Here is a 20897-nt window from a genome sequence, read left to right as displayed (position 1 = left end):
ATTGATTTAACTTAATACACAAGTGTCAAAATACTATAATTAAACTACATGAATTGTCTTTTACCATGTCCACCAGTTTCCTTTAGATTACATTTTATCTTTGGACAGTGTAACATAACTAAAGTTTATAATAATTTTTAGTTATGCAGAGTATGCTGGATTATTGATGAAAAAAAACAGCAACACATAATTAGAGAAATATTCCCTGAAATTACCAGTATGAGCAAAAATTTTAAAAACTTCAAAATATTTGGTTAAGTATAAAAGGATCCCATTTTTTGGTTTTTTTTTCATTAATATATTGTTGTCACAGCTAAATATATTGTATTTAAAAGAGATATCTTACTGGTTTGTCTTTTCTTTATAATTATTCAACACTTCATAATATTGATTTAAAAAATGTCATTATTGGACTTCACCATTATGTGGAAAATGTTTGAAACTTGACTTTGAACAGTTATTTTAAGTACAAATATTAAAAAGCTGTTTGAAATAACATTGGTAGAAAGCTGTTCTGTTGAAAACAAAATAACTAGTCAGCATATAATACACTATTTTTCAAAATAGAGGTATTTATATGTAAATTTTCACATTATGAACTTGTAGTTAACATTACTTTTATAAATTTGTTTGCAATTTTTTTGATAAGTTTGAAATCTAAGATTTACTACAGAAATTTTTTTAAATATACAGTTTTTGACAAAAAAAATGCATTTTGCATGGGAAAAAGAAATACAGAGCTTTACTGATAGGCCTAGCACGACCTGGTGGTAAGGGTGCTCAATTTGCAATCTGTGGGTTTGAATCTTTGTCAGTGAACATGCCCTTACAGCTCTGGGGGAATTATAATGTTATGGTCAATTACATTATGCTTTGGTAAAAGGGTAGCCCAAGAGTTGGCTGATTACTGTTGACTAGCTGCCTTTCTTCTAGTCTATCACTGCCAAATTAGGGACAGCTAGTGCAGAGAGCCCTCCTGGGAGTAGCTTTGTGTGAAATTCAAAAAACAAAAAGCTTTACTGATTTTTGTTATATGTTCTAAATTTATGCTCAACACATTGCTTCACTTATTTAAACTGGCTTCAGTTCTCAATCTTTGTGATAATTTTATTTTCCAAAGCATCACCAGTAGGATCCTGTAAGAAAATTGTTTTAATTTTTTTACTTTGTTCTCTTTGCTTACTGTTCAATATTAAAATCAAATTTATACACTTCTCTAACTGACTTAAATGAGTTAAAAAATTCTGTATAGTGAAATCCATAAAATGATTCTGGTAATTTGTATTTAATAGATTTAGCTCCTCTTGATGATACACTTAAAACATATTTACACAGTTTTTGTGTCTACATGTATGACTGTACAACTGTTTCGTTTGGGTACTTACAAAGTTAGTCTTCATTCAGGGACCTATGTCAGTTGTCAATTTGGTGTTTAGGTGTATGCATTTTATTGTGGTTTCAGCTTGTAGGTGGTATTTCTGGAGAAAAAGATAATTTGTTGTTTGTTGCTTTTTACTGGTTATTATGTAACAAATATTTTTTCTGAATGTGATTTTTATTCTAGCCAAGACCATTAGCAAGCTCTTCTCCACAGACTACTCAAGGAAATGAGAGAATGGATAATCAGACTCCTGCCCAAAGACAAGCTGTGGCTAAGCTAGCTCTCCGCAAACAACTAGAGAAAACATTGCTGCAGATCCCACCTCCTAAGCCTCCGCCACCTGAGATGCACTTTATACCTAATGCAAATAATCAAGAATTTATATGCCTTTTGGGTCTGGAAAAGATTGTTGACTTCATGATGCAGGATAATCAAACAGCAAGGGCTCCTCCAGAACCATTTCTCTGTATTCAGTGTGATACTGATTTTACTCCAGTTTGGAAATGGCAAGATACAATCACAGAGTCAGGAAAGAAACATCCTGCTGTAATTTGTGAAATGTGTGTCACCTCAAACATTAAAAAAGCATTAAAAGCAGAACATACCAATCGCTTGAAAACTGCTTTTGTCAAAGCTCTGCAACAGGAGCAAGAAATAGAACAGAGCTTGTCTCAAGTTATTCCAAGCCCTCCACCTTCTACCTCTCCCTTAACACAAGCTCAGTCTTCCACTTCCGCCCCAACAACAACAGTATTTTCTAATCGTGGTACACCTCCACCATCGTCCCATAGTCCTATTCCAAGAATGAATGCCACTAATCCCAGTGCAGCAGCCGTTGCTGCTGCTGCTAATTCAGCTGCTCTTCTTCAGCAAATACCGAAGTTAACACCAGCACAGCAGTCTATCTTGCAGGCCCAAGCACATCAGTTGCACCAGATTGCCCAGGGCTTGCCTCACCAACCACAACCTGCTCACATGATTCCTTTTAATCCATTACTAGCCCAGGCGTATTCTTACCAAATGCTAGGAAAAGCTCCTTTCACCTCACCTGATTTGCAGCGTCAGTATTTACTAGATATGATCCCTCCACGCTCTCTACCCCAAAGTCCAATGAATTGGAAGTCTTGATTTAAAACATTTTACTCATTTTTATACAATAGGAGAATCTCATACTTGCATTTCTTATTTTGACATTCATCACTTGTCACTACAACAAATAATCTGTACAGTAATTTCTTGGGTGATTTTGTACACATATTTATTAACAGTTAAACTATTAATACTTACAATATGGCAACTAATGTACTATTATTATTTTATTTTTTATCATGGCTTCTGATAACTTTGTGCTTATACTCAAGCATTTTCTTACATACTTTTATTGATCTTTTGAAGGTAAAAATGGTATTTTATGTAAAAAAAAACATCTAGAATTATATTGAAATGTTAAGTTTTAGAAGATAGTAATTTAAAATTCATTTATACTATGGGTGGAAGAAAGGGGGGTTTTTGATAAAGATTATGGATGAAATTTCAGAAATAAACATTTTTTCATCACTGGCATCGTTTTAAATTTTTACATGCACTGAATGTCATTAAATTATACCACAGATTGTACTTTCTACTTTCAAAAAGTGACAGTTTTGTGAAATCAGTTTTGCAATTATTCACTCTAATCATGTATTGCAACTCATTTTAGCAGATTAACGTTAGCCTTTAAATAAATTATTTAGAAGTCTCAAATTTATTGTATCTTATATATAAATACAAATTTAAAGGTTGTGACATATTGAAGCTACTATAAATAAGAGGAAAAGTAATTACTAGTTTACTTGGTAGTAACAGTTTTCTTGCAATGAAGCATATACTTTGTTTTGTAAAATTTGTTAATTTGTTGTTCACGCTGTCAAAATTGGATCAAAAACTTATTTTTTATTTAATTTCTTTAACTCTGACATCAACTTGTTTTTCAGAAACTTTCAGAAATTACATTTTTTTGGAGAGGTGAGAACCCACAAGTTTCTAAATACAAGATTTATATTGTTAGATATACAAAGAAATTAGTTAATTTAGAGACATATTTATGTTGTTATAAGAATGAAGTATTATCAAACACAAAACCATTGTAAACCAGAATCAAAATAAATGAGTTATCAATTAATATTTTCAAATTCCAGTAAGATCTTGCCTTGTGAAACAAAACTTAAAATTTTTAACCTTTATTTTCATGGGTGGTGTTCATAGCGGAAATGTCACAACCTTTTACAGAGTTGCATTCAAATTTTAATTAAACTACTTTATTATCAATAAACCTGGGATCAAAATATAGTTCATAAGTCAAATGTTAGTACTATACAAGTTTAAATCTCATAATTTCAAAAGGAAATATTTAAATAAATTCTCTGTATTAAGTGACACTTGTTTGCTCCAAACCCATTTTAGATATTCTTATTACTCCATGTGATGTCCTGAGTTTGATGTAGCATACATTTGTTGTATAGATATTGCTATTTTATAGCCTCCAATCATCTTGATTTACTGAGATATAAATAAGAAAGTCAAACAAACAATGCTATACCCTCCTGTTGCATCTTTTTTTTTTTCCAAAAAACTTCAGTAATTCTCTCTGACATTGGCTGTTGGATTATTTACAACAAATGCATTTTAATTTACTGATTTTTCTATAAGAATAGCTTGTTCTTATGACAGGTATAGAACTGTTCAGTCTACAAATTCATTGTTCCTATCATGGACAAGAATCGAAATATCACATTTCAGGGGAATTTAACTTTTGTCAAAGAATTTCATCTTTTTAATTGTCTTTCCTGATCAGGAATGCATGGTCCTTCCATATTCTCTTGTTTTGACCAATGAAAGTGAACATATCACATAGATTAAATAACAACAATTAATGAAGGAATGTAATCTTCCCGATAGCTTTCCCTTCAGTGAATGTAATTTTATTTCATTATTTCTATCCCTGGTGGAAGTCACCTATTATACCAGCATTATTATAATGGCATTAGTTTAACTTGTTTGTTGTTTAGTTACAAAGCCAATTAAATTATAATAGTTTTAGGTCATTGCATTTTTCTTGTGTTAATAACTTTGTATTTTAAATAAATATAAATCATTTTATATATTACTACCATTGTTACAAAAAACTAGCGTTAAGTTTCATTCAGGACCGAGAAAAAAAACGGATGTAAGTACTACATTTCTGGTTTTTTATGTATATTGTTATACAAGTAACTAAAATATAAAGTTTTTAGGTTGTATGAAGAAAAAAAGTTAAATTTCTCAGTCAGGTACAAATGTAAGGTTCTTACAAAGTTGAGTGTTTGGTTTACCATAACTTAATCCACTCACTCACCAAGTGATTTATAGCTTTGTTACATAGATTTAATCAAACATGGTTCAAAGAGCAATAGAACAAATTAAAATAGATGTAAACTGTTACAAGTCTGAAGCTGTATAGGATAATTGTGATCTGTTAGAACCTGCAGTCATTCTAGAAAGAAAAAAGGGGTAATTTAAATTTATTCTTTGTGATGGTTACAAGGTCGGTTAAATGAATCAAGCCCACATGTCATTAGGGCAGAGAAAATAGATAAAATATAAATTAATAATGATTTAGGAGGTACTAGAGATTATGCACATTAAATGTGATAAGTATAAGATCAAAAGTATTTTTATTCTTAACATGAAAATCACTTTGCACGTAAACCAACTAAATTCAGAGATAAATCTTCAGTAGAAATAATTTATTCAAAATGCTGTTCTTTTTGTGTACTAAATACATGTAACACTTACCACATTTCATTAAGATGCACTAATTAAATTGGAATTATAGTAAACTAATTATCAAGTACAAGCTTTGTTCTATAGACTGACCTCACAACATAGGGTTAATGACTGAATTTCTGGCTGTATTGATTGCTAATATAAAAGTTAAATATAATTATAAATTGAGTATGCATATGTACAGTAATTATTTACAAAATTTGGTTTAGTCATTAAAAATATTTTCAACATCACAGGCACATGTTGACTCAAAGATGATTTATCATGTTTAAGGTTTCAAGTTAATGTAGGACTTGTCTTGATAATATTTCCTTTAAAACAAATGAGGTTGGTAAACTTGGTTTTCTTTGTATTATATAAATCAATTTGCTCACTAAAATGATGCTTCATGCTTGGAATAGTTATTGTCAACCTGCTTACTTACCGTTAAATTGAGATGTGCTTTCTATAATCATGCTTGGAATATTACAATTATTTGGCAAACATTTTTTTTTTAAACTATTTGCTAAAAGCATGAAACTTAGACAAATAATGCAAACTGAAGAAGGGGTTTAGTGCTATTTAAATCTAGGCAGCATAGGTGTTGTAGGGTTGGAATATCTTATTGATTACTCTACAGTTGTTTCTAGAAGTGGACAGTGTTTTGGACACTGCTGAGGCTTTTGTTAAATCCACCCCAGGATCAAAGGTACGAGCAGTCAACAAGAAATTTTAGTCCTACAAAGTATAAGACTATTTTATTTCTAAAACCACCAGTGGTAAACTAGAATTTTTATTTTAAATGGCATAAATCTAAATTTGACTTTACAGAAACTCAACTTTTTTTAGTTGTACAGGTTAAAGATTGTTGAGGTCATACTAATAATGTTTTTGCAAGACACTCATTTTTAAAGGCATTATAAAATTTTAGGCAACTCAGTTAAATAATGTTTTAGTTAAACTAGTGGATTTGATTGAAAAAATCTATATGTACAATTAGGGAAGCCAAAATTATAACATTTTCTACTGAATAACTTATTTATCTTACTTTTGTGTTAAATGGCAGAAATATCACAATTCACTTTTATTCTAGACCAATTTTAACCACTGTAGTTATACAATCTCATGTCGATTGTGTTGGTGCACATGCCAAAGGTTTAATGTTAACCACTTCAACAAATGCATCTGAGTCATCAAACCAACAAGTAAGATGAGCAGTATCTACTGTAAAGAAATATAATCTATCAGTACAATGCATCCTTCTATAGACTGATCGTGGATCTGCTTTAAGTATACTAGTAATGACTTTTTTAAGCTCGACAGCTCCAGAAAGAAACTTCAGACAGTAGTTACATGTAGAAGAATGGGCACTGTAAGTGTGAAAGTTATCTAGTATCTTCTCAGTTCGTTGGGTAAAATACACAGCTAATTCAGGAACATGGTCACCACAAACCCATGCTGGTATTTGAGATTGTGAACTTGTTTCAGTTAATTGAAGAGGAATTCCCTGAGTTGTCACAACATCAGCAACAGTACCATCTTGAACTTTATATTGTAAGGAACAGTGTTCCTGGGAATTGATCTCATGGTGCTTGTCTGAAGTTAAAAAATATCCTGTATTTTCTGGATAATCTATTCCTTTGTTACCTAAAGTTTTATTAATAGACAAAGTATGAACATTATCACAGTTTAGTTTTTCATTTGTTGGCTTGCTATCGAGATCCAAAACATTATTACATTTCTTTTCAAAATCCTGCTCACTGCTATTAGAGAAATCGACTTTGCTAGGAAAGTTGTCTTTATGAAATTTGCTTTTCTTGTCTTTGCACTCTTTTTCTGGAAATTCAAGATGTTTGTTGAATGGGTAGTTAGTGTTGACATTTAAATCATTTTTGTGAAGGCAGTATGCTGGTAAATGACAAGCAGTTAAATCAAATTCTTGTTTTTCACCATATGAAACACTTCTTGTTTCTGAACTTTGGTGCTGACTATTTAATATCACACTGGACTTTACCATACTTTGATAAAAAGGTGTATCATAGTCTGGGATATATGGCTTTATATCAACTACAGGGGTCTCATCAAGAATGTCTACCCCTGTTACATGCAATATTTCTCCTAGATTGAAAACATAATAAGAATATTGAATTAGATAATTATACTTTTAACTTGCTAACAAAAGGTATATAATAAACACCTAAAACCATTATGTTCAAGTAATTGTACACAGAAGTATTTATAAGATTATGTTCTTCCAAATTATTCGATTGAAACAGTATGAAAAATCACTTCTGAGAGAAAATAAAAATATTTATAGATGGGTGGAAAATATACAAAAGCTCTAAATCAGAGTAAGATTTTTTAAGTATGTGATACATGCTTTTCTGTCACTCATTGATAACATTTTCTTTTTTAATCTAAAAATGGATTCATCTTGCAAAACATATAAACACAAGAATATATTTTTAGTGGGGTGGTACAGATGATGGGGTTAATCAACAAACCATCAAAAGCATGGTCAAAACAAAACGGTTTACTGAGCTTTTACATTTAGTTATCCAAAAGTCGACTATATATAAATGTTTCATTTTATTACAGTGTTAAAATGCATTCTTACTTTCCTGTGAGATTTTTTTCGATCATGACCAATTTGCTTATTCCGATTAGTTGACCATAATATTTTAAGAGTTCTCGACTGAATCCTCTAATCACAGAAAAATCATGTTTAACGCAAATACCTATCTGCAATGCCACCCACAATGTCAAATATGGACTAAAAATGTACAACCATACAGCTTTGGAAGCTTGTCAACTAATTGATTCCTTGCTTCCCAGGAAGATGGTTGATAGTTATGGAAAGTATAAAGCACAGCAGCCTAAAAGACAAGTAGAGAAAGAGGTAAAAAAAATTTCCTCACTGCAGAAAAGACCGTGGGAACAGTACACATAAAAGAGTGGCTTGCAAAGCAAAGAGAGCTAGTAAAGAAGAGGAAGGAACTGTTAAAAGTAATTGACAGGAAGACGGTTGATAGTTAAGGAAGGTATAAAGCACAGCAGCCTAAAAGATAAGTAGAAAAAGAGGTAAACAAAATTTCCCCACTGCAGAAAAGACCATGGAAACAGTACACACAAAAGAGTGGCTTGCAAAGCGAATAGAGCTAGTAAAGAAGAGGAAGGAACAGTCATGAACACTGATTATTTAAGATCTATATAAACTTGATTAGTTAAAAATAATTGACACTTTATTTAATGCAATGTGATTTTTGTTAAACTAGAGTAATGTTTAGTCAATTTGTATTGGTGTTAAATCGAAACAAAGTGCAAATGACATTGATGATTAAAGCATAAGAATGACTGATGATATTTTAACTTTAAATTAAATAAAAGACTGAGACAGTAAAATTTATAATTTTCAAATTGATGCTAGAAGAATTTCGTTTCTACATTGCATGTATCTAGTTTGGAATTAAACCATTTTGTACATGTCATTGGTAGTTAGTAAATTTTATTATTTTAAAATACCATTAATTTCTTGATTGATACCAAAATTACATGTTCATTAATTTCACTATGCATAAAAATACATCTTTTGAGTTGTTAAATATACTAATATTTTTACAATGGTGTCCTCTCATGACCCTTTTGTAGCTCTGCCATCATGTATCATAGCATTGCCATAAAATGATGAAAAATAATTTTTAGATATTTTGTATTCCAACTAACTCTTTCCTTATCACCATTGTACTAAGAGTAAAGTTTTTCTGTTTCAAGTAAAAGTGTACACAGAGTGCTAATTGTGCATTTAAAATGTGTGCTTTTTTTTAAAGAAAACATAATTGAAACTTGTTTAGAACGTGATGTTTTTATTTATGTATTACAATCTTACTATTTTTCAAGTGGTTTTAACATGTAGAATTATGTGCAAGCTTACCTTCAACTTTTTCTAGTTTAGCTAGTGTTAGTCCTAGGGCATTTATTCGATGAGGTGATCTTGTAGCAAACGTTCCCATGGATTTTCCATTAAGTCTTGGAGGATGAACCTTAGCTCTCATAAACATTTCATTTTTTTTGGAATATTGGTTTTTGTGAAACATAAAAAGTATCCTGTCAATGTAAATATGAAATACTTAAAATCAACAATTTTGTGCATTATAAAAGCATCAATTTTCACAAGAAATACACATTTACTAAGACAAATGTAGCCAACCATGTAATAAACTTACCTTACAAACCAATCTGAGTGTTACTTAGCTTACTATAGTTTAATTCATTTGCCATACTTTACAATTCAATATGGTGTTTTGTAAAAAAGGGCCATTTTGATTGGAAACAGATATCCATATTTCTTTACACCAGATGATTTCTTGAAATAAAACATATATACTACCATCTCCTTTAAAAGTTACAGTTAAATGCTGAAACCTGGCAAAGCATTATAAACCAATAGGTATAAAATGTTGATAAAATGCATATAAACTGCAATGTATTTTTTTCTGCATGCCTTTTAAAAGTTCTCTATTTTGTATTCAAAGGCCTCATTGGCAGTGAATTTTGGAAGAAAAGATAAACTTGAAATAATGTTCTGATACGCCTCTTATTTTGAATACAAAATGGGAAAATTAAGATATGGGGAGGGGAAAAATTGTTTATAAGATTTTTTAACATCTTTGTTTTAATACTATTACAAATTTATACTTGCATCACCAACAAACTGGTGTGGTATGTGTATTAATGATATGGAAGGATGAAAATTTATTCAGTACCCAAATGGGAATTTGTGAGAGCATCCTAATGCCTTTTGAATAATTATAAATAAATAAAAAACTAATATAAGAGCAGATTTGGATGAATTTGAGGAAATAAATTATGGAAATGTTGTGTGCAACATTTACTTATCTTCGGAAGGACAAAATAAAACATGTCCTACAAAAGTTATAATTTTCCTGCACTGAAAATTTTATTTTTGGTAGGTACTTATTTCCGCTCACGTACATAGCTATTCTGGTTCAGTGCTGCTCTCTATTTGCAATATTTTTTTCACATGCCATAAGCCATTCACTTCCATACACCCCTGATTCACATGGTTTAACTGATTCTTTCATGAAACAAACCTCCACCAATAGTAGTGTCATATGCCCACGTGACTCCCTCTATGCTATTCTACTTAACTATCAATTTGAGTTTCGGCAGAAATGTAAGCACCGATTGACAGTGTGAGTGGAAGTAAGTACAATACATTTTCAGTATAAGAAAATTATAACTCCTGACAAGGTACCTTACTTCCGCTCACATATATAGTTACAATCCCACATGAAATAGATGGAGTGACCAGTGCAAGGGAGAAAGTAGAAGCATCTGAAGGACACCCTAAAGAGGGGGACCCTTTAATAAGAGGATGATATGTGGAAGACTGTCTTCACCTCAAGTTCAGCTGATCAGAGGGAGAAATCCCACTGCCAATTTGTGAACAGGGCACATGTGAGAAGAGTGAAATAACATACATATATATATTCCACTCAAATCGAACAGACTGGAACCACCTCAAATGCAGTAACATCCTTGGCATAAAGACATCGAGGGGTAATGCAAGATGAAAAAGTGGAGTAACCAACAAGTGCACCCACTGTGACCCACAGTAGTGCAACTGCGGTGAATTGAGTGATCTCTCATTCAGGAGGACACCTTCATGGTCCACCACCCCCACAGCTTTGAACTGGAAAGTGGTAAGGACTCTCTTACTCCACTGGAAGAAATAGGAGGGGGGGGGGACAGTGGAGAGTCTGGAGGAACATTCACACCAAAGAAATTGCAATGGGTTACCATAAAATTATTTTGAAAAGTAGACTTATTTATTCAATCTAAGGAATGGGCAGCAATCCTTTTCTGCTTTACCCATGAAGACCATGGGTTAGTATGGTCTGGAATGGGCATTTTTATTTAGCAAAAATATCACGAGGAATAACCTACAGGCGATCTTGTGGAACACCACATCTCTAGTGTATGTGACTGTAATGAACAATGTGTGTTTTGTGGTTATGGAAATTATGAAAGTGAAGACAAAATGGTCACACAAAGCAGGTTTCAGTACAATTCTAAGTGATTGAAGAATACCTTGATAGGCACCACTTGCCACATAGCAAGATCCTGGTCAAAATATGGGACAGGCCCCTGAAAAATAATATATATATAATAAAAGAAAAAACTTAACCTGCTACAGTTGCACCGAAGGATGGGAACAGATGGAAGACAGTACCCTGATGAGGAACAAACAGCAACCGAAAGCAGTTTATGGGAAATGAACATATGAGGTGTAGTCCCTTTGCTCCACAGACGAAGTACCTCCATCAGATGATGGAGTTGAGATGCAGGTAAAAGGTAAGGTGCCTGAACAGAGTGAAGACACCAGGAATTGATTACAGGAAGAAGGAGACAAGGAATAAAAGGTCAATTGAATCATAAGCCAAACTCAATGGGTAAGGGGAGAAGGGAATGAAACTGTGGAAAATGGAGTCAACAGAAACAAGCCTTGAAAGCAATGAAGCAACCCAGAGCATGTACGAGACAGAGAAGGTCATCTGTATCTGACCAAGAATAAAGGTGGAAGATGGCAAGAAATGAAAATGATAAAAAGAATATTCCACCTGAGCCCCCAAAGTATAGGTTAGTAAAATCGATCAAGAACAACAAAAATATATCAAGCCAAAACAGCCGAGAAAACCAGATGTGTGCTGGCCAGCAAGGATCAATTAGATAAACCTAACCAGAAGTGACATGGTTGATCAAAATCACTCTGGGAATAAGACTGATGGAATGAGAAAATTTATAAAATGAATCTAACCTGTTTGAACGTATCAACAGCCAGGGCAAGTGGATGATGAGTCAGACACCAAAAACAAAAGAGGTAACTTGGAATTGAGAAAGGATTCAAACACTTCCTGTGGAGGAATACCCACAGGAGGCAGAACCACTGAAAATTTGATGATCGAAATGCGATCTACAAAAAGGATGAAAGCACCTGGAACACACCAGGAGATGTATGTCAAGTATGTGGGTTAAAAAAAGGTCGATCCACTGTCTACCACAAATGAAACAAGAATAAGTGCCCCCTTGGTGAGCAATATAAGCCACCACCATCGAATAGTGGGAATAAAGCTATTCAAATCCAAACAAGACGAAAAATGTGAACTAAAACATGTTGGACTGCTAGGGTGTTAACATGGTAAGACCTTTCATCCATATACCCTTGTCCTGAAGCCTCCTGCTGATCGACCCACACCCCCAAGACAAGGGGGAAGAATTGGTAAATCCAATAATGTGGAGGATGTGTTCAAACATCAAAGCATATATTCAAAGAGGGGAGGAGGAGAATCCAAAGGAACCCTAGCAAAAGACCATGGGTAGTGCAGTGTCTCCTGAAAAGATCACAAATGTGCCAGGCCCAAAGGGAGAAGTGCTTCCATAGAAGCCACATCCCCCAATGTGTTAGAACCTCACTAGCAGTAAGATAGTGAACTGTAATGGTGTGGATAACAAAAAACTCCATTAAATGCAATCGAGAAGGAGAAGGGATGGTCCTGATGAAGGTGTGTGTTTAAAAAGACACTCCCCAAATAACCAAGATTGTTAGGTAGGTAACATGAAAAATTTATCCAACTAGAAATTCCAACCACCTGAGCTGCTTATGTAAGAAGCAAGTGTGTATATTATGACAACCCCCATTTGAAAGGAGCTCACTGAAGTTAGACATCCAAGTAGTAAAATCCCCCAAATGTGGAAGTCGGGTAAAATGCAGACCCCCTGACATCCAAGCAGTAAAATCCCCCAAATGTGGAAGTCGGGTAAAATGCAGACCCCCTGACAAAAGACATACGAACCGAAACAAGTCCGAAGGGCAGTGCATGAAACTGGTACCGAATCATGTGGTGAAAAAAACCAAAGATAACCTGAGAAATGAAAAATAAGAACGTGTACCATAGGCATTCTCAGTACTGCAGACATTGCCCACCAAATTGTGATCAAGGACTACATATTAAAAATGGGGAAGAACCAAGAAGTAATTGAGGCAGGACCAATCGATCCAGAACTCCAATCAGCATCGAGCATACATGACTAACGGAGAAACCTGTAGGTAGGATAGGTAAAAGACAGTAAGGTGCTGGACATGGAACATGAATAGATATGGCAATGAATCAGAATGAAACAAAAGAATAACCAAAAAAAAAAAAAGAATATAGCATTGCAGATACTTCATGAATGGGAGTAGCTCCCAAAAGAATGTACCAGTGGAGAAAAAGAGCTGACCTTAAGTCTCTAATAGAAGTGGATGGTAAACAAATGGTATAAGACAGTGTCCCACCCCAGAAGATCCCAAAAGCAAAGAAGTTACATGTGGAGGGAAAGAACTGAAGATGGAAATGCCCCAAAATGGAGGAAAAGAGGTATTCTATGAAAATCCCCTAGATATAGGTGGAACACTTAAGAAAGGAAGTGTAAGGTAGACATTTCCTGTAGGAGAGTCAATAGAGTAAGAAGAAACTGGAAAACTAGGTGGGGGATAAAATGGATAGGATTAACAGAGACTGCTCTCCATACCTACTCATACAGGCAACAGAGATTCTAAGTACATAGAATCAAGAAGAAAATTTGCCTGATGATAAGTTAAGCCTGTGGAGGGTGAGGCATGCAAGTACTCTATCCCAAAAGACACAAAAATGCTCATCATGAAACATAATGTCTGGAGAAGGAGAGGAAAAGTACACTGTGAGACTTGTCTAAAAAAAAAAAAAAAAATACTGAGGTAGGCCTAGCAGATTCCGCAGTAGAGGTCTGGGAATGCAAGCCATAATAAGGTGGAAGAAAACTGATAAAATCTAGATTTTCCTAAACAGGTTAAGCAGTTGTAGGAGGGAGGCGAGCAATATTTGGAGAAGGTAGGGCACCCCCAGGGGTCCTCACAAACGAAATTAATTGTAAGAAGTATAAATGATTAAGAATTACAAAAATGAAACAGTAGATATAATGTAAATTGAAGTAAGTGTGTTGTGAAATAAACATATGTATAAGATGTTATGTGTTGAAGAACACAAAGATATTTAACCTAATTATTGATTTACCTCTAAGATGAACTACAGGTAAACCAAAAATAACAGGCAATTGATAAGTTTAATCAATGTGTGCAGGACAAAGTATATCACTAAGCTCTAATTTAAAAACCCTAACCTAACAATAATACGTACAATATCGGGAGAAGTTTGTGCAGACCCCAGCTCCAGGAGTCCACATTAACAAAGTTAATATGATAAAAGATAAATAATAACAAAAATGAAATACATTATATTGTAAAATTATTGACAATAACTTATGTATGAGATGTGATGTTTTGAGAAAACACAATATAGTTAACCTAATTTATGATATACTGGTAAGATGAATTACGAGTTGTCCTAAAATAACAAAGACCTTTGTTAAGCCTAATCTAATGTTATAGAACAAAGTATACAACTAAGCCCTAATTCAGTCAAGGCCCAAAAAAGGTTAGTTCATTGAATGATAATCTCCCGACAAAGTAAAGCCAATAATTCCCCAGGTAAGGACTGCCACCTGAAGCCTGTGTAAATGTGCTGATATAAGTTATAACCTTTGAAGTGGTAAATTAGAATTTGAAATTCATATCCAAAATGAGTAACCAAACTCAACCATCTTTGCAGAAAGAAATAAAAAGTAGAAAAAATGTTTAATGAAGTATTAAATTCCTTAACTGAGTAGAAATATAAAATAATAAGTTACAAATATCACTGTTGTATAATAAATAGTAAACTTGGTGAGAGAAATTGATATGAAGATATGAAAAAAAACACTTGAGGAGAGCACAAACTAAACGTCTAAACACAAGCACGGCCAAACGAGAAGAGATAATTAGGTAGAATAGCACATTGGTGTGTGGAACTACTATTGGTGGAGGTTTGTTGCATAATAATTTGCATGCAAAAATCATGTGAACCATGTGAATCAAGTGGTGCATAAGAGTGAAAGGCTTGTGGCATACAAAAAAAAATTGCAAACAGAGGACAGCTATGTATATGAACAGAAGTAAGGTAATTTATCGGAAGCTCTTTGGATGATTCAAGTAGGTCAAGGTATGGGTTGAGTAGCTCCCTCTCCAAAAATAGAAAATTTTAAGAAACGAAATAACTTTGATTACATTTGAAAACACGTACTCAAATAAGTGCACTTGAACCAAGACATTTCAATAGACATATTTACTACTGGAATGACAAACAATAACCTGAAACATTATATGGGTGTGAGGCATCATTTAGCCAAACTATGTTTTATTTCATGCTACAGTTAAAGCAGCCTGAACAGGTTCCTCAATGGATGGAAAAGCAAAGAATATGACCATCAACAACAGATCTTATGTACATTGCTTACAGCTCTGACTTTGTGCACGGGATGTCCATGAGTGATCTACAAAGGTTCTGTGACTGAACACTAGGGTCAGAAAGGTTAATGTATTTATCAAAATATGGTGAAAGCTGTGTCATAGATTTAAGATATAAAAATAGATTATCACGATAGCAGAGAAATAACTGAAAAAAAAATCATGAAGTTTGAGATATGTTGGTAATATACCCATGGAAATAAAATATGTATCAAACACAACATTGAAAGGTGAAACTAATTTGAAGACGGTTTGGCTTATTCAGAATAGAACACTGAATACAGACACAACTTTTGTTTTATTTACATAAGAGCCTCTAACAAATCTTACATTGATACAGGATCAACCTGTCAGGGGTGTGACAGTATATATACTTTTATCACAAAATGAAAAGGGTGTGATGAATTGGTGAAACCTTACTTATAATATGCAAATTTCATAACAAAGAAAGAAATACTATATGTCATACAATATTGAAAACATTAGAAAAACCTAACCTACATCCTACAATTTGATATGACCCGAGACATTTTAATATTTCAAGAATAAATAGAAAGCTTTCCAAGATGTATTAGAATGAATCACATTTTCTTAGAAAAACTCTTTCACAAACACAAAAAACTTCTTTCCCAAAATATATAATTTCTTCACAACTATGCATGGATTGCCTTCTTTGGAGGTTTGACAAGATTATCCATTAGTTTGACAGGTTTAGTTTTATACTAGTATGCAAAAGTGATCTAATGATACACATACATACACAATTTTTTTTAGACAGTTAAAAACTAAATAAAGATAAACAAATGAAATTGGCTCAATACGAGCTTTCTACTGAATTAGCAAAAAAAGTTTGGAAAAGTTCATCCAGTCCTAACTGCAACTATAAGTTTGAAGGGGACCTAGAAATTACCTTGTCACATTACAGACTTTCACCACAAGGCGGAGAAGGAAAAAAGACTGAATATCTTTAAATCTTATTTTTTTGCATGAATCAGATAGATTTGTCATTGGTATTAATTGTTTTATTTTTAATTTACTTAAACTCTGTAATCAACATTGACAATAAATGTTAACTTATGTTATCTACAAGGGCTAGTTTACAATAATATACAAGATGCAACTGTAATTTGAGTAAAGAGTAAAACTTACCAGATATGAGAGAAGTCTTCTATCCCTTGTAGTGCATGTTCAGGATTACTGAAGACATGTTTATCAATTACGAGCTTGGCTCTTGCAGAATCACACACTGAAGGTTGTCGAGGAGTTCCATTTTTAGTCTTGAACCAAGAGTGAATTTTTCCAATACACCTCAGTGTAAAGACATCTTTACCGGCTTTGAAATATAAACAACAAATAAAACAGAGAAAAATATTCATCTATATGAAACTTCCATTCGATATGAAGTTTTCTAGCTTAGAAACAAACAAAAACATTTTATATACATATTCTGTATGAAGTCATGGATGAAAAACCATATATACAAGTGTATGAAAACAAGAAGCAAGAAATGTATCACATTCAAAAAAGGCAATCTGTTTAACAAGTTTGATATCTCAAAGACCAAAAATATATTAGTGACAATTATAAAGTAATATTTTAAAATACTCAAACAAGATGCCCATTTTAAAAATGTGATGCTTAACTAATTTTGTAATTATGAATAAAAAATAATCTTTTCATCACTGACATCTACAAATAAGCTTTTACCCCGAGATAAAAATACTGAACCAAGAGGAGTTGTGCTCCTTAATTTACTTGCATAAATAGTAGATTTGCTAATTTCTGAATATGCAATATTTGGTAATTCAGTTCACTGTCATTTGTTAAAGTTATATATGAGAAAATTGTATGCTTTCATTAGTTTTGTAACTACAGTCACTGTTGGAAAAAAATGACAAGTTTTATATGTTAGTTACTTATAAATTTACTCCCCACTTTTACTCAAATGTTATAAAAACTACACCAAAAATTAAAACAAAGATTTAAATGAAAAATATATAATTACTAAATGAAGAGCAAGTTTAAATTTGTTGCAACAGCATATTTGAATGTATATAGTAAAGATGCAAATAAAAGAGTAACTACTGCAAACGTGTGGATAAATAAATATTTCTGTACAGTAAAAAAATTAATTTTTTTACGAGGGAATGTTAGCCTACCATTATTATCAGAATTATTCTGTATATGATTTTTATTTTCAAAAAACAACTTTTCTTCTTTACTCTTTCTCTCATTCTTTAATCCCTGTAATTCTTTCCTTGGAGTTGAGCAATCAGCATGTGAATCCAGTAGGACACCTAATTCATTGTTCAGTAAGTGATGGATCTTGAACAGTTCCTTCTCTTGCACTTTTTTTAACTTCTCCATATTTAGCCTAACAATATGAAGTGAAAAAAACAACAACAGACATTTATGTGATATTCATAAAATTGTTTAATGAATTTAGCTTAAATATATTTTATAAATACCAACTATAGAATGAAACTCATGATTATGTATGGTAATACTACCCTTCCACAACCAGATATATGGTACATCAGCAGTTTCAGCTTCCATCACTAGGTAGATATATGGTAAGCAATGCCACCAAATGGAGCTTTAGCTTGTATGACATTAGCAAACTGGAAAGCTTGAGAACCTCAAAAGTTTTACTAGAAACAAAAATCACACAAATTTAAGGTTGGATTTCATTATATTAAGTTAACTTTTAAAGAAAAATATACTAGTTAAAAACTCTCTTCACCCCGACTTCATTTGTATTCTTACTGTACTTAATGCAGTAATAGTGATATCTAAGGTAAAGTAAAAGTATTGGTGGACAGATCAACTGAACATGTGAATGGAAATCCTGTAAAATGCACTCAGTTTTATAAAGTTCTTGTATAAAAACTAGCAGATACACATCATGGTGAATCCTAAACAAGCTCTCAACTAATGTGTATTTCTGTATACTCAGTTATTCTACTTTGGGACATCATAGATATATACTGATGATCTCAGAACACACGTGAAGATGCTGGTGGTAAATTATTTTATCTTGACTACATTTGTTGATTCTTGCAGTTTCTACTTATGCCCATAAAAAGAAACTCAATGCATTACACAAATCTAATTTATTATGCTAAAGTTTATACATATTTCTTGATACACCAATTAATTTTATTAGGATATCTTATGCCTCTAGATCTCCTTTTAATTACTTTGGCAAAATGTATTGTTATTTCACACCTAATAGCAATTTGCAGGTACATCAAGTAATTAATGAAATGTTTGCTTAATATTACTTGAGAATATTACAAGAAGAACAAGATTTCACATCACATCATCTGATTGGTTAATAAAGCATTTTACAGCAATGGGCAAATTGAGACACAGTTAATTTGTTCTTTTAGCTAATTTTTAGGTATGAACTCTTTGTGGATTCACCCCAATGTATATTTTTTATTTTTTTTGTATAACTAAATAAAATTCGGTGTCTTTTACAGGTTTTCCATTCAAATGGGTAATTGATCTGTAACACTGTATCAGTATTATTATTTTTATCCTAGATGCTATTTCTTTATGTAATAATAGTATTCATTAAATAATATTAATAGTGATTCTAAGTAAAAATTCCCAAAAGCAATGAGCTAAAACCAACACTGGGCCGATTACAGTTACAGAAGATTTTTACATAACATAAGACATCAATGATTTCGATTTTTATTAACTCGCAACCGAAAACAAAAAAGTGGAAAACTTATACCACGAAAAACGGCTAATATTAGATAGACGTTTTAATATTCAGAACGTTTCGGGTTGGGACGACCTTCCTCTGGTGATTTTAATTTTAAACATCTATTCAACATTAGACATTTTTCATGGTATAAGTTTCCACTTTTTTGTTTTCGATTTCATCGTATTACAGCAGTGTTTTTAGCTGATTTTCTTATTAACTGGCGTTTAATACTCTTACTTAGTAAGAGTATTAATTAATTATTAACTATTTTAAGTAATTTATGAATAATCATAAATTCAAAAATTTATTTTTGCAGAATATAGTATTAATACATAAGTTGAATATAATAGATTGAAATTTACTGATGCATACCTCAGATTTTTTAATTCTTTTCTCGCAATAGCAATTTGACGTTTCAAATCATCATTTCTAAATGATAATCTCTCAATCTCTCCACCTGTTCCACACGCCGCCATATTGTCAATTAATGCCACCTACTGTCCTATACGCAATGGTCAGATGTATTTAACATATATACTCGAATTCCATTCTTGTTGTTAATATACACTCGTTCACTAGTGCTTTTTATGAATCTATAAAAGCAATATGGTTAAGGAGGTTTTATACGTATGTAGTTATTCTAAGCTTATCTCTTAAAGATATCAAAAACTGTCAATGTGTTATATGTACTCTGTTTACCATGAGGAATTGAACCCCGGATTTTAGCACTGAAGTTCGTAAACATATTGCTCACCCACCGGGGGACATTAAGAAGTAAAATATAATCACAATTACACCAAAAAGGGCATTATTATTATTTTCATCAAAGCACTGAAATATGGTAAAAAGGTGTGTTATCATGAGTTATGTGTTTCCATTTCGTTAACACTGTGTTCTAATAGTTTAAATAGGTCGAACACTTTCAGATTATTCGGTCAAATCGATAGACCTACCTTCACAAATAAAGTACATACGTAAAATATAAGTTTCACTTTCTTGCTAATTTGGTACCTCTGTTCTTTTGTCACAAACTTAATTTTCCCATCACTGAATTAACTAACTGGCTGACAGATAAACTGATCAATTCATGTACTGATTACTCATTAGATGACTATCAGACGTCACTCTCTCTACCTTATTTAATGATCCTAGCTAGCCAAACATATTTTTTATGTATGGGTCAAACTGTTTCCTAAAATCGAGATATTAAGGCCACGCCTATCACGTTATGTCAAACTTCTTTCCAGTTAAACAAGAGTGCACATTTTTAGAAAAGTCTAAATTTTAAAGTATAAGCTATATCAATAAAGTGCCATTCTTTGAGAAAAAAATATAAATATGAATTATTTTTTTCAGGAAATTCTCCATTCTTTCTCTCAACTCTTGTAAGTTGCTGGCTTCCACATTCTGCCGACGACAACTTATTCCGTGAGCTACATACCCTGTTAGGTATACAAAACTGTCTAACACGGAACTAAGACTGTCTTCAGACAGTTCAAAGTTTTAAATTATCTATTGTTACGTATCTGCTTGTTTGTTTGTTTCTGGTAGAAATTCTTTCTGAGGAACTTCAG

General features: G+C 32.6%; 2 protein-coding genes across 7 annotated transcripts in view; one reads left to right on the top strand and one right to left on the bottom strand.

Annotated features, from left to right (window-relative positions):
* Positions 1-3542, top strand: part of LOC106472630 (transcriptional repressor p66-beta-like) — a 43315-nt gene extending 39773 nt beyond the window's left edge. For all 5 annotated transcript variants that reach the window (XM_013933282.2, XM_013933281.2, XM_013933283.2 and 2 more), the window contains one exon: positions 1565-3542. In XM_013933282.2, coding sequence (XP_013788736.1) covers positions 1565-2509 — 945 coding nt within the window. In that variant the 3' untranslated portion in view covers positions 2510-3542. The remainder of the gene's footprint in view (positions 1-1564) is intronic.
* Positions 3543-4241: 699 nt separating this feature from the next.
* On the bottom strand, positions 4242-19788 carry LOC106472629 (tRNA (adenine(37)-N6)-methyltransferase-like). 2 transcript variants are annotated; one of them, XM_022401178.1, is made up of 6 exons: positions 19696-19788; positions 18116-18256; positions 17765-17979; positions 16755-16938; positions 9096-9268; positions 4242-7282 (listed from the first exon to the last, which is right to left on the bottom strand). In XM_022401178.1, exons 3-6 carry the CDS (start codon positions 17970-17972, stop codon positions 6288-6290), a joined length of 1560 nt encoding a protein of 519 aa, XP_022256886.1. In that variant the 5' UTR covers positions 17973-17979; positions 18116-18256; positions 19696-19788; the 3' UTR covers positions 4242-6287. The 2 variants fall into 2 exon arrangements, with proteins under 2 accessions (XP_022256886.1, XP_013788734.2); XM_013933280.2 differs by lacking the exon at positions 18116-18256.
* Between the last annotated feature and the right edge of the window lie 1109 nt (positions 19789-20897).

The sequence above is a fragment of the Limulus polyphemus genome, unplaced genomic scaffold, assembly GCF_000517525.1.
Source record: "Limulus polyphemus unplaced genomic scaffold, Limulus_polyphemus-2.1.2 Scaffold5477, whole genome shotgun sequence".
Lineage (NCBI taxonomy): Eukaryota > Metazoa > Arthropoda > Merostomata > Xiphosura > Limulidae > Limulus > Limulus polyphemus.
The sequence above is the reverse complement of the archived record's forward strand: the minus strand, read 5'-3'. Positions and strand labels throughout refer to the sequence as shown.

Coding starts and splice junctions, on each gene's coding strand:
- LOC106472629 (XM_022401178.1), bottom strand. CDS start 17,972: ATGGAGAAGTTAAAAAAAGTGCAAGAGAAGGAACTGTTCAAGATCCAT. Junction 9,269..16,754: donor GAAGACTTCTCTCATATCTG/GTAAGTTTTACT, acceptor TTACATTGACAG/GATACTTTTTATGTTTCACA. Junction 7,283..9,095: donor TAAACTAGAAAAAGTTGAAG/GTAAGCTTGCAC, acceptor TTTTCAATCTAG/GAGAAATATTGCATGTAACA.